The 14,532-nt window shown below is 45.4% G+C and overlaps 1 protein-coding gene across 2 annotated transcripts in view; it reads right to left on the bottom strand.

The window, feature by feature from the left end:
• SMAP1 (small ArfGAP 1) overlaps window positions 1-11,946 on the bottom strand; it is a 106,429-nt gene extending 94,483 nt beyond the window's left edge. For both annotated transcript variants that reach the window (XM_075145306.1, XM_075145307.1), the window contains exon 1: window positions 11,673-11,946. In XM_075145306.1, the coding sequence (XP_075001407.1) occupies window positions 11,673-11,790 (118 nt within the window). In that variant the 5' untranslated portion in view covers window positions 11,791-11,946. The remainder of the gene's footprint in view (window positions 1-11,672) is intronic.
• Window positions 11,947-14,532: the final 2,586 nt, after the last annotated feature.

Raw genomic sequence — 14,532 nt, 5'->3', positions numbered from 1 at the left:
ATAAATAAGGGCTAGCGTTATACCATATAATCAGAGTCCACTATAAACAACAACGAATATGAAATAGGTATCCATTCAAACCTAAGTTGCCAAGTGATTCACAAAAAAAAATGAAGCAGTTTTGTGTGAGAGGCTTTTGGTGAAGCTATCAAGAGAAAAATGTAAAAAGACTAATATTGCTCAAGCTCACAGCAGACAGTAATCAGATAAGAGGCCAGAATGGGAGGGGGGAACAGGAATCTGTAGTAGTTTGTTTTGCCCCAGTCTTTCAGGGGACGTCATAATATAGAGTTTCAATCAGCAGTTTTCAGATCCAGGTAGATTTCTGACACAAGAGTCTCCAGTTCTAAGCAACTTCCTACCAGCTCCAGGAGGCAGTTTAAGTCATGAAGATACTCTCCTAGCTAGATTTAAACAGCATTTCAGTCAAATAAAAGACATCAGTAACCTTTCTACGTAGCCCCTCAATTCCCACTTGCTTCAAATGGCTAGATTTGGTCCTTTTTACCTCACGCACGGAGCAAGATTTCTGTATCAGCTATTTCAAGAAAAGTCAAGACTACTACAGTCTGTATTTACTGCTGTTCAGTCACTTCCCTTTCTCATGAAGGACCTCAACTTTAAACAAAGAATCTACTTTTAATCTACAAAGGCAGACACTTGCACTGGAGGGGGTAGGGGTGGTGAGGGGGTGGAGGGAGGGTGGGTGTTACAGTGGGATTCCATACCAGCTTCTAAGTGATGCAACAGCTGAATTGGATCTGAAGTAGTTGAGATTGGAAGGGACCCCTGGAGATCACCTTGTCCAATCCCCCCTGCTCAGAGCAGACTAAACTACAGCAGGTTGCTTAGGACTGTTCTCAGTCAAGTTTTTAGTATCTCCAGGGATGGAGACTCCACAGCCTCTCTGGGTAACCTGCTCCAATATTCAACCTCTCTAGTGTAAAAAAAAAAAAGTTTATTCTTACGTTTCAGTGGAATTTCCTGTGTTTTAATTTCTGTTCATTGCCCCTTGGTCCCATCACTGGATACCACAGATAAGTCTGCCTCTGTCATCTTTGCTCTCTGTCACCAGGTATTTATACACATTGGTAAGATGTTCCCAGTAGCCTCCTCTCCTCCAGGCTAAACATTCCCAGCTCTCTCAGCCTCTCCTTGTATGTCAGACACACTAACCTCTTCATCTTAGTGCCCCTTTGCTGGACTTGCTCCAGTCTGTCTGTGTTTCTCTTGTAATGTGGAGCCTAGAACTGGACGCAGCACTACAGATGCTGTCTCAGCAGTGCTGAGGAAAGGAGAAGGATCACCTCCCTCCAGCCACTGCAGATGCTCTTCCTGAAACTCAGTCCAAGACGTTGCTGGCTTCCTTTGTGGCAAGGGTGCTTTATCAGCTCATGACCAACTTGTGATCCACAGGACTCCCAACATCTCTTCTGCATCCCCAGCACCCCCTCCCTAAGGGTAGGGCTTTGCATTTCCCTTTATTGCACTTCACACAGTTCCTGTTGGCCCATTTCTTCAGCCTGTCAATTTTTCTGCTCCAAGTAGCAGCACATCCATCTGGTTTATCAACCACTCCTCCCAGTTTTGTATCCCCTCAAGCTTGCTGAGGGTGCAGTCTGTTCTATCACATTTTTAGCACAGTCTGTCCTATCAGTCATTTTCAATCCACCTCATTGCCTCTTTATCCAGACTGCACTTCATCAGGTTATCAATGAGGAATTTACAAGACACTTTCAAAAGCCTCACTAAAGTCAAGGTAAAAAATATTCATTGTTCTCCTCATCCACCAAGCCAGTCACCTGGCTTGGTCACTGTAGAAGGTTATCAGGTTGGTCAGGCACAATACCCACTTCGTTAATCCACACTGACTATTCCCCATCATTCTTTTCTTCATATGTTTTCAGGATTATTTGCTCTGTCATCTTCCCAGGGACTGAGGCAAAGCTGACTGGCCTGTGGTTCCCTAGATGTTCCTTCTTGCCCTTTTCAGAGATAGGAATGACATTTGCTTTCTTCCAGTCGTCAAGACCCTCCGCTAGTCACCATGACCTTAGAGTTATTGTGAGTGGCCTCAAAATTACATTGGCCAGCTCTGTCTGCAGAGATGGGTGCATCCCATTAGAGCCCACAGACTTGTACACATCCAGTGTCTGTAAGCACTCCCAAATTTGAACCTCCTCTACTACTGAGATTAAGCCTTCCTTGCCTGGATTCCTGAAGGCAAGTCTTACTAGTAAGGACCAAGGTGAAGAACATCTCAGCCTTTTCCACATCCTTTATGACTAGGTCCCCTGCCCCACTCAGCAACAGGCCCACATTTTCTCCAGTCGTCTTTTTGCTGCTTTGATTATCTGTAAAAGCCCTTTTGTTGCCATTCACATATCCCTTGTCAGATTCAACTCCACATGGATGTTGGCTTTCCTACCTAAACACATCCTTGGACAGTGTCTCCATGTTCTCCCTGGATCACCTGTCTCTGCTTCCACCTCTTATACACTTTCTTTATATGTCTGAGTTTTGTCAGGAGCTCCTTGTTCATTTAAGTAGGACCCCTGCTGCCTTTGTGCAATTTCCTACTTATGGGGATGTGCCACACTAGAGCTTAAAGAAATAGTCAACCAGCCCTCCTGGACCTCTCTATTCAGCAGAACCACCTCCCAAATGATTCTTCCAAGCAGATCCCTGAACAGAACAAAGTCTTCTCTCCTGAAGATCATGGTTGTGATCCCACTCTTTGCTTTGTTCTCTCCTCTTCAGATCCTGAACTCTTCCATCTCACAGTCACTGCAGCCAAGACTACTCCTAACCTTTACATCCCCAACCTGTCCTTCCTTGTTTATAAGTAACAGGTCCATCCTTTGTCTTTAATCACTTGTGTTGAGAAGTGGTCATCAATGTATGCCAGAAGCCTCCTAGATTACTTGTTCCCTGCTGTGCTGTCCCTCCAGCAAATATCAGGGTGGTTCAAGTCCCCCATGAGCACCAAGGCCTGTGAATGTTAGACTTGAGCTGTCTGAGCAAGGCCTCATTACTACTTCTTTCCTGATCAGGTGGTCTGAAGCAGACACCCACATCATCACCCATGATGGTCTGCCCTCTAATCCTGACCCATAAACTCTCAGCTGGCTCATTAGCCATCTCTAGGTAAAGCTGCATGCAGCCTCACTGCTTTCACAGAAAATGGCAGCTCCCCCTTATCACCACCCAGCCTGTCCTTCCTAAAGCGCCTGTATTCTATCCATTGCAGTCCTGCAGTTGTGCAAACTATTCCTCTCTGTGATGCCAATAAAAATCATACCTCAGTGTTAACTCATTTTTACTCTTCCATAATATCTGAAAACAATTCGTTGTTGATAGTACAGTGAAGATGGATTCAACTAGTCATGGGTTCAACAGTGTTACTCTTCAAGAACCTCAACATGAGAATAAGTTATCACTGAATAACTTTACCCGTTCACAAGGCAAAGTCTTTAAGTCTTGGTGAATTTAGTTCCGGCCACAAGAGAACAATACAAAGCATCTAAGTTTGTAATGCAAAGCTGAATCATGCTCAAATGAACTGTAGTGAGCCAGTCTAGGACAATGTGACACCTGAGCTAAATTAACTGCTGACTACCGCCTGAGTAATGGCTGATAATTGACTCTTTCTTAAATCCTATAGGAAACAGGGATTAAAAAGGGAGCCACCCCCCCAGGAAAAGGTACCTCCCCAAAAGTCTACTTATCACATACATATATTTAATTGCTTCCTCTGTATTGTTGACAAGGACTTCTTAAGGCTGCAGCACAGTTGCTCTTTACAGCATTCAGACCAAAGAGGGCAGATCCACAAGACAGTGTCAGTTTCAGTTCCACAAAAGGAGATTTAGGAGCAAAGCAAAGATCAACAGCTGGTATCAATGGCATCCTGCAGTGGCATCTTTTTCATGTCACTAAGGAATAGCAGAACGACAGCTTAGGTACCATTAGGAGACACACACCAGTAGCCCTTGACCAAAAGAACTAAGGCGTCTTGCATTTCAAAAGGCAAGAACATGGTCTCATCAATACTAATAATCACTTTTCAAGAATTGTCCCACCTTTATGGTCCACACAAAGGAAACAGCTTAGATGGCCAAGGCCTATACTTCTGAATGTAGGGCAGCAAACTAAGAACATAAGGATTTCTGCACCTGTATAATCCACCTCAGAGAACCTAAAAAGTTACAACATAATAAAAAACCCCAAGTCCTACAAATATTTTTATTAGTAGTCACAGAAAAATTTAGGTTGAAAGGGACCTCCAGAGGTCACCTAGCCCAGCCTCCTGCCAAAGCAATGCTAACATCAAAGCTACGTCATGCCACTTTGGGTCTCATCCAATCAAGTTCAGTTAAGTCCTGAAGAATGGAGATAGCACCCACAAATACCATCTTAAGGACTTTGGTAAAAAACTGTCAGGCTGTGCACACAATTTCAACAGCAGGAATCTGTATTTGCAAACAATCCTGTTCTATTACAAGCTAAACAGATTTTCTGTGACTTATTTCAGAAAATTTTTCTGCACTATAAGAGTCAGGAGATGGAAACAAATCCCTTCTTTACAGGCAGAAAAAACACCACTAGAGTCACCCAATACTGCAACACCCCGCCCACTTACAAGTTTTAAGCTAAAGCTGCCACGCTACTCCCAGCAAGAGAGGTGTCTTCTGAAGACCTCTTTTCTCAGGTGAGACAATTAATTGCAGCTCTCAGGGCCACAACAGCAACTCATTCCTAACAAAGTTTCAGTCTCATGCAACCAGTGTCAGCAACAGGTAAAAGGGTACAGAACAAAACCAGAGCATTGGGGTAGTTTTATTTAGTAGCAGGGAATCAGGAAAAAAATTCTGGTGATACAGTGTCAGAAGACACTGAAGGGAGTTTCTGGTTCCTTAAGGTCTTTGAAGGCACTACCTTTCACAAAGAGGCCAGAAAAATAACAGTGTAAGTACCAGATGATCACTAGGATTTCTGGTGATGCAGCTCCTTACTATTATTAGAGGTCAAGATATATCATTCCAGTTGCTAAGCTTAAGCAAGACCCACCCTGAATCAAAGCGGTTTGCCTCCATTATTCCTTGTGGAAGGATACTGCAAAGCCTCACTGGATAGCTAGAAGCTGTCCATTGATATTCTAGTCTATTATGCTTGTATGATCTTTACCAATCTGATCTCACAGCAGCAATACCAACCTTGCAACAGAATCACGGAGAGAAGTACTAGCAATTCCTTGATCCAAGTAACCTGAAGTCACATCTGAAATTTGCAACTATATTCACTGGTACAAGATCTCTATAGAGCAGTAATCAGCTACTAGTTTGAACTTCAGTATAGGGCTAGAAGTTGCACTTGAGCTGATGTGTGGAACTGACCTCCAATATAATCCAACTGTGTTCCATTTCCCCTGATGTCCTACTTCAGCAGTTTCTCCACCTTAGGAGGAAGACATGGAAGGTCTTCACCTGAGGAGGTACAGCAGCCAGTGCCTTGTCCTAGAGCAAGCTAATACTGTTGATGAGCTGACCCAAAGCATTCTTACACTGCAGTCAGAGGCAAAAGCTGAAGCCTTGCACAAGCTGAAGGCAGTGGGCTATAAGAGTTATCCATTTGCTTTAGGTTAATTCCTGAGGAAGAAGTATACTATTTATTAAAGTATACAGGCAAGATTAACACAGTGAGAAGACCTGCCAACAAAACAAGTAAACAGCAAAAGCAGCTTCACAAGAAGTGAGGTTCATACACATTTAAGTTGGTCTCCCAGCCACAGAAGAGGTCATGTGCTAGATTTAATTGTCTACAAAAAAACTTAGTCTGAACAGCTATAAACATATCTGGAATATTCCAGATTTGTTTTGATAGCTAGTTTGCCCATTTCAATTTAAACTAGATTTTTTTTCTCCCCAACTGCTAAGAGACTTTGTGTTTGAGAATGATAAGTTGTTAGAGAAGTTAAAGTTAGGTTTACTTGAAGGCAAAATTGTAATAATTGGTTCTGGCTACACAAATTTCAGTACTGCAGTCTTTCCTGTTCAGTCTCTCCCCATATGCCCAAGGAGCCTGTACCTGCCACACTTCAGACAGAAAAGACCAAGTCTTCAGTCATATACAGATATCCAAGGATTGTATAGTACAACTATAAATATTGAAAAATATTTTCATTAATATTATAATCAAAGTAAGCCAATTTTAATCTGGTTGAACAAGCAACAGTGTCAGTGTGACTCTTTGTACTAGCATTCCAGTAAGCAATCATTTAACCAGGCTTCAAGCACTACCAGGCATGAAGTAAACATTTAAAAAAAAACACACCATGGAACACCTCCTCTGATACAGAAATTTATTCACCTTTTCTGAAGGCCCAAGACATCTGCAATTGTCTATACAAAGGTCTGTGAGGTTCCAGTAACATTATTTTAACTTTGTTACAGTTAAAAAAATTCTAAAGCAGTTGACAACTCAGGTAACTGTCTTCTTGACAGAGAGATGAATTTACAAGCAGACTTCAGTAGTCAATCCATTTGTACTAAAGCCAGCATCCAAATGCAAGTGTAAAGACAGAAAAGGTATGTTAGGGAACATTCACACTGGTTTCAAACATACGTCTTTTGTTCAGTCATTGTTAGGAACAGTAGTCGAGTCTTATGGTCCACATTTGCAGAGATGGTCACACCAGACCAAGGTTGATTGCCTTCAGTTTACTTTACAGGCCTACTTGCTTAGATGGCTAGTCCTTTGATACTGCTGAATATCTTGTCCCCTTTTAAGAAAAAGCACCTCCTTTTGTGCTTCATCACACTCTTCAACTTCCAAGTACTTGATTCAGTATTGTTTAATATCAGTGCCCAAATAATACCTGCCTTGCTGCCAAGCAATAACACAAGCCTAGGAGACTTCCAGCATGTTATAACTAGGTACTAAGTACATAGAAATAGCAAATTCTAGCTCCTATAGTCAAAGGGTTGCTGACAGAAGTTAACAGTTTTTGATTTTGGCTCCATTTGACAGATCTCTAAGAGGCGTTTTTGCTTAAGAGATTCAAATATCAGCATTGGAACAACAATAAAAATGCATTTAGTCTCCCTCTACAGTGAAAGGGGGGGGAAAAAAAGCTGTTTCATAACAGCTTTCAGCATAGTCTACACAAAAGGCAGATGGACAGATCTATAGCTACTTCTTTCTCCTAGATCCTTCCAATTCCTGCTAGCTTTACCTAGTTATGCACACAAAAGGAGCACAAAGGAATTTCAGTTGCTTATTGCTTTCAAAAATTCAGGATGACTGGAGTTACTGCCAACATGCCTTACTATTTCCTACAGATATTAGAAACAGTAGTATAACTACTTCCCAGTAGTGTAACACTGGGAAGACATCTACTGCCTTATGTAGATGGCTGTTCGGCAGGGACGTAAAGAACATGCATTACACAGACAAGCACTGCCTTGTCAAATGTCATCCCAACCTCCTCACTCTTCCAAAAATCTCATTGATTGCAAAGACAGTTCCAGAACCTTTGATTTTTAGGCTTCTCCCCCACAGAGGTGTCATCTAGTCTTTCTGGTAGCTGTAAGACTTACAGTTTGACATATGGCAACTACAGTACGGCCCTACAGCAGGTAGTTTCCAACACATTTTAGCAGTGACAGTCAGATTCGTAGCAGCTATTAACAGTTAAAAGGCAAATACAGAATAAAAAGCACTTCCAGAAAGTGTTGCCAGAGTCAGCAATCCTAATTACTGCTTAATGCTTACTCTAGCAGATGTGTCCTCAGCTGTATTCTCCACCTTGCAGAAGACTTGTAGAACAAAGCATAACTCATACATGACAAAGTAGGCCAGAAACCAAAGGATGGGTTTGCTATTAACGACAGCAAGATTATTTTGAGGAAGACCAAGAGGTAGCTTTTTTAATTCTTACACAGAGCAAGCATGCGATAATATAGGAATGCTTGAAACTTCCTCACAAGCAATGCAGATGGTGGTCATATACTGAGAGCAAAGAGCTAATTCAGTAATTTAGGAGTGAATCAGCAGTAGGACAGCAGTAAGTTCTGATTATTTTCTTTTTTTTTTTGCAAGAAGTAACAGCCAGCAGAGAAGCCTTGATGATATGAAGAAAGAGTTCAACAGTGGCAATACAGTAGATACAATCAAAGCAATGAGTGATAAATATGCAAATAGGACCGCATGAAATTTTTTAGGGTCAAAAGGATATTTGTAAGATTTTAAATGATATATAGCTAAGAATTCCCAGAGCCTCAAAGAATTGCAGTTAAAACAGATATACAAGTACAGTCTGTAAGATTTCAACATCCCTTGGATGTGACTATCTGAACAGAAGCCTAGGGTAGAACAGAAGCCTAATACCTAAGGTTTAAGAAAGACTAGAACATCTATGGTGAGAGGAAGGAATTAGTAATGACAGCCTCTTAGCTTTGGTTAAGAACCCATGCTGAATTGAGCTACCTGAAAGACCATACTGAAAACAATGGGTTTAAGCATTGCCAGAATAAGACCCAAGATACAACTACAACTCAGTTAACACAACCAGAGCTAATTACGAAGATAACGTTACCCAACAATTAGGTGAATAGGAAGAAAGCAAAAAAAACAGAACAACAGAGGATGTGTGTCATCCAGACAAAGGAGCAAAGCTCACACAAAAGAGGAAAGTAACAGAAATTGAAGGGGATCACACTTCAAAGAAAAAAAATCAATTACATTAACAAAAGGAAAAACATATGTTCTGAACTAGGACTGACACCAGAGAAGTCCTAAATATTTTGTCATGAATGGTTTCATGTTCATGTCTCAGAACCCAGGATTAAGAGAATCTCTAGTGGAACTGGCAATAGGGAACTCCAGACTGCAATGACAAACACGTCCAGAGATTAAAGGGATGCAAGAGATGAAGGAGACTGTCACAGTCTGAGGAAAGCCATGCAGACAGCTCACAGACACCAGTTAGCCAATAGAGCCATGTTAAAAATTGCTGCCTCAGACATCACTGCATACCAAGACTAGCAAAACTACAACTTTGCCAGACGCCAGCAAGTCATTAGCACTCAACCATCATGGATTAAGTGTGAAACGTATTAGGAGAAAACAGCTGGCTGCAAGTGAAAGAAGTATCCTTCACTTTTCCTCTTCTTTTGGTCAACAAGAAGTTTCAACAAAGACTGATATAACAAGGAAGAGTTCAACAGTGGCACTACATGCTCATGGCAAGCTTGATTTTCAACTAAACAACTGATCATGTTTTTTCTTGAGTCACATGTCTTCTGGAAGCATACAGAAATCTAGATTTCAGGGTATAGCAGAGGCATCTCAACATTGTTCACAGAGTTTTCCTTCCTAGAAGGAAATTTCCTAAACTTAAGGAAAGAAATCTACATAGAGTGTCCATATATGACCATATCTCAGTCAAGTGCCTCTAGAACAGCTGAAACTAAAATAAGTTTATCATTCCACACTCTCCCCTCCAACTATAAGAAAACCATACACTTAACTACAGGAGTACAGGCAAAGGCAGATGGCACCACGAAGCTAACGCCATACAAGATTTAAAATAAGAATTGCCAGAACAGGATGAGGCAAGTGCAAATTAAACTTGAAGGAAGAATAATAAAAAAAAAAAAACCACGAAACAATTCCCTCAATATTATAAGCTCACATTGCATCACACAGTATTCTCATGTCAGCTTTCCTGGGGGACAGGGTGATAGCAAGCCAAGCCTCTGGCATATAGAAAGACAGCAAGGGAGAAGTGGGGTTGAGCAAGAGAGAAAAACAGAGAAGCCTTCAGAAGTGCAGTCAGATTTCAGTAAGGTAGCTAAGTAAAATAATTTACTAGAAAGATGGAAACTGAATTACAGGTACTAGCAGAAGACAGCCTGGTCAAAAGATTGGTAGGTCCTCCAGAACCTGAACAGAAAAAACCCAAACTCAAGATACATCAAAGCTTGAACTTACGAAAGCAAGCTCTTGTGACAGAAGAGAGGTATGAAAGTATCAAAGAAAAGAACAATGGATAAAGACACTCAATAACACAAATACAAGAAGGAGGAGGCTGAAAGTGTCGGCATTGCTGAACTGAAGTGGCAAAAGATACCGAGCACCAAGGACTATGGAGACTTATAAATGATACTTTGACCAGATGATGGTTAGGGAATTCGGAAGACAGGACAAAAATGAGTTGGAGAATTCCAGACTCTGATCTTGAGCAACCCAGCTCCAAGGCCTACGCTATGGAATAACACACATACGGAATTCCATCAGCAAGCAACACAGAGCAGCATTCAGCATGGAAATCTCAAGTGCCAATAATGTACAAAACATACAAGCATGATTCTTCTAGAAAACCACTGGTTACGATGAGTCTTTTACACAGTAACCAGAATTCTGGGGGCAAGAATAGCTGTGCTAGAAAATGATTAAGAAGAGTTACCTGAAAAATATAAAGATCTATTATCTCTGGTGCAATCCATATTATACACTTCTTAGGGTTATATACTAGGAAAATAAAGTCTTATTTCTGTGTTTCTGATGTATCAAACAGCAGCATCATGCAAGGCACTACACGATTTATGTCCATGGCGAAAAAAGTAGCATGCGTGGATTGGAAAGAGAAATTACAAACATAGTGCTGTTTCTGGTTGCTCAAACTAGCTCACCATACTTAACCTCTAGTTGAGGTGGAGAAGGGCTGAACAAGGCAGTTCTGGAGCTAATCATACACTGCAAACACCTGGTTGTTATTTGGAAGTATTATACTTAAGACAGTAACTTACTGTGCAATCATCTTATTTAGGGTAACATCTTAACGAGTCAACTCTAGATGAAAGACAGATGTGCTATATTTTTCCATTTCAAAGCCACAGAACCCAAGGTAAATGCAAATGCAAATATATATCTACTTTTGTGCAGAATAAAACTATTAGACTAAAGAGGGATAAGATTTGACAGCGATATAATCTTTAGATTATCTGTGACATATTTAACTAGACACACACATCCAGACTCAAAGAGCCTGGCACCTACATGACTGAGTCAACACTGAAGGGCATTGTTTTGGACACTCAACGTTCAACTCATCCGGCGTCTGCCCCTCTCATCGGCCAGTGACTTCCTGAAGGCCCACTGACACAGCCCACTCCTGATCAATACCTGGCAACGCAGGAAGAGGACGCGGCAGTGAAACTTCAGGAAAGGGCTAGGCCAGTCATTGCATAAAGCCTCAGCTGGGGGGTTCCCGACTTTAGGGTAACGTAGCTACAGCTCAGCTGGGTGGAGAAGCCGAAATCGGTTCACAACGGAATTAAAGGTTATCTGGCTTCCATAAGCGCTCTCCCCAAGCCCCCCAGATTCCTGCTGCCGCCCCTCCGGGCCCCGCTTCGGGAGCGGGCCGGCCGCCGGCAGGGCGGCCCCGCCAGCGCCCCCCCGCCCCTGCGGACGTGGAGCGGGGCGGGCTGGCGGGGCGGCGCCCCTCCCCGGGCCTCGCTACCCAGCCGCCGGCCCCAGCCCCGAGCGGGGACCCCGCCGAGGCAGGCGCGGGTGGACACAGGCAGGGCCCGGCGGCAGCGCCTCACCTGGGCCGGCCCGTCCCGGCCGCCCGCCTCCCCCGCGCCCAACGGCCGCCCGCTCCGCCGTACCCTTGGCCTCGCAGTCCGCGCAGTACTTGTTGTCCTCCTCCCGCAGCAGCTTGGCCAGGATGGCCTGGTGCTGCTCGTTCTGCTTCTGCGCCTTCTCCCGGCAGGAGCGGGTGGCCATGGCGGCGGCGGGCGGCTGCCGGCGGACGAGTGGCGGCTGGGGCTGGAGCGGGGCCGGGGCCGGGGCGGGCTCGGCACCGCTCGGGACGCGGCGCTCCTGCCCTGGCGCAGCCACGGGAACCGGCTGCCGCGAGCGCCGACTTCCTCAACCGGAACTACTTACGGCCGCAGACGCATCCGCCTCCCTCCCCGCGCGGTTCGTTCGTTCGTTCGTTCGTTCGCTCGCGCGCGCACGTCCGCCCCTGCCAAGGTAGCCCCGCGCCGGAGCTGAAAAATAGTCCGCCGGGTCCTAATGCCGCGCCAACGCGCCGCCCTTCCTCGTGGGGCTTTCCAAAGGGTGGCGCCGGCGCCCCGCCCGGACTTGGCTTTGGAAGGGCACAGAGGGATGTCTGGCAGTAAGGGTCACCTCGCGAGGGCAGGAGGTATCCATCCGCCGGCGGGTGACCCCGCCCGCCAGGTAGCGCCCGGGGGGGAGGGCGGGGCTCGGCGCGAGCCGTCTCACCTGTGCGGGCGGGGCGGGGCGGGGCGGCTCCGAGGGCGGGCTGAGGGACGGCGCGCCCCGCCCCGCCCCGCCCCGCCCCGCCCCGCGGCTGCCGGCGGTCAGCCGGGGCTGGTCCGTGGGGCGGGTGGCAGGGCCCGTGCGGCGAGGGCAGCGCCGGGTGCCGGGCACGGAGCCCAGGAGCCGCGGGGCTTTCTTCCCCGGGCAGCTGCGTTGTTCCTGTCCCTGTGCCGCCCAGCGGTTCGGGCGTTGGGGCCCTTCTGGCAGCCCCGGGGCTCGCTGTGAGGGCCGGTGGCACAGCCCTCGGGCCCTGCCGGCCTGAACCCGCCCGTCTTCGGCTTGCCCCGCTGCGTCGCCGGGGCGGGAAGCCCTGTCTGGGTCAGGCTCCCCACAACATGGCGCCTGTCCCTCTCCGGTAGCGGTAGCGCACCTGCCCTCGGTGCGGTCGGCCTGCGTTCAGCGCTTCATCTGTGGCAAGGTGGATCTGCGCCTTCTGCTGCGTAAAGCAATTATTTTGCCCGTAGACCGTGAGGTATCTGGTAGTCTGTCCCTCTCCAGGTGGCAACCCACAGGTGGTAAATACCCCAAAATGCATGGCCTAGTGATCCGCCGGTGGTGGTGGTATTATGTAGTCCCGTGTCCTTGGGGCAGGCGTCTCTCTCCAGGCCAGTGCCTGGAAGACGAAAAGCTGTTGCAGGCTCCTGATTGAATGGGCGTTGCTGTTGCATTAATTTGCCCTCTGAACTTTTCTCCAAGAGTACGTGTTTCTGTCTGTAAAAAAGCATAGGGGCAGCAGAGACCTTACAATGAGGAGCTCTGGTGGTTTTTCACTCCCGCTGAGCTGGTGTGAGGCTCTGAGGACGGCAGCGCCGCATCCCGGGGCTGCTCTGTGAGTTCGACCCAAAGTACCTGCAGAAAGCGTAGCCCGGGCTGGATTTCTGTGACCGAGGTGCGCACCTCTACACTTTCCCTCCCTTAAGCACCATGTCTCTTTCCAGTTTCCCCTGTCTCCATTTTGTGTTAGGTCCCTTTGCCTCGGCGGAGTACTCTTGAGCCTGTTCTTCAGTAACATCCTTTTTTGTCAGCTCATTCCTAGCTTGCTTTATTTTTTTCTCTCTAATCTAACCCTTCTGGAAAGAGCTGAAGCCTATATATAGCCTGTAAAATACTTAAGTGAGGCAGATGGAAATTTAGGTCTTTTCTCGCTCAGCCATTAAATTACTGAATCATGCTCTGTATCTTTCTTTTTCTCAGATCCAATGGTTAACTAATTATCCCCTAAGTTTGGAAGAGGTACAACAGAAAGAACTGAGAATACTGCACATCAAGTTAATTAGTAGTTAAGCTAGCACCTAACATGGGAGAAAGTGTTTAGATAACCCTCAAATAAAGTAGGGAGGTAAAGTCTCCCCATAGGCTGGGAGAGTGGCCTGGCCAGTGAGTTACTGGGTATGAGGCTGCAAAATGAGGACATGGTATTGATGCATAATTCCAAGAGATGGTTTAGCATCCTACTTGGGGGCAGGCATTAAGGGTTAAAACTCATAATACAGAATGGCACAACAAAGTTAAGCTCCAGCTGCCTCACCACAGTGCCTAAATCCAAAGACTTACTGCACCAGAAGGAGTCTAAAACAAATGTTAATGTAGCCTGATATTAGCCATACTGGGCTAGGGGCTCAATTATTAGGGTGCAGTAGTCCTGGCTGCTTAAACATGACAGGACTGACTTCTTCTAGCTGAATAGTTTACCTACAAGCATACAATTGTTTTCCTTTTCTAGCCCAAAATGTCTGTAATTATTGGATCTTTTGTAGAGAAAACCAGCTTCAGTTAGAAGGGCACCGAATACCTCTGCTCCTTGCCATCATCCCAGAGCTCTGAGGAACAGAATGCTTTTCAGAAAGCCCAGAGCTGTGGGTAGGAATTCCCTGAGAGAGAAAAGGAGATGAACTTGCCTCTCATACGCTAGGTAAGCTCTTTCTGGGTTCTTGTATCAAAGGACTGCGGCAGCAGTGGTGCCATTTTAGTAGAAAATAGTAGTTGCTTTTGTATGTTGTGACAAACTTGACCTGTAAATTACATATTGTCTGAAACGCTCTACCATAGTGCCGGAAGGTATCAAATAGCTTTTAGCAATCAGCTTTATGTGCATCAGTTTCTCTGATTCTAAAATTAATATTATGATACTTCCATGAAAAGTGGCTATTGATCCAGTTCCTGTGCTTGAAAAAGCCTACACAA

This window comes from Calonectris borealis, chromosome 3, assembly GCF_964195595.1.
Source record: "Calonectris borealis chromosome 3, bCalBor7.hap1.2, whole genome shotgun sequence".
Taxonomy (NCBI): domain Eukaryota; kingdom Metazoa; phylum Chordata; class Aves; order Procellariiformes; family Procellariidae; genus Calonectris; species Calonectris borealis.
This window is presented reverse-complemented; position numbering and strand designations above follow the sequence as displayed.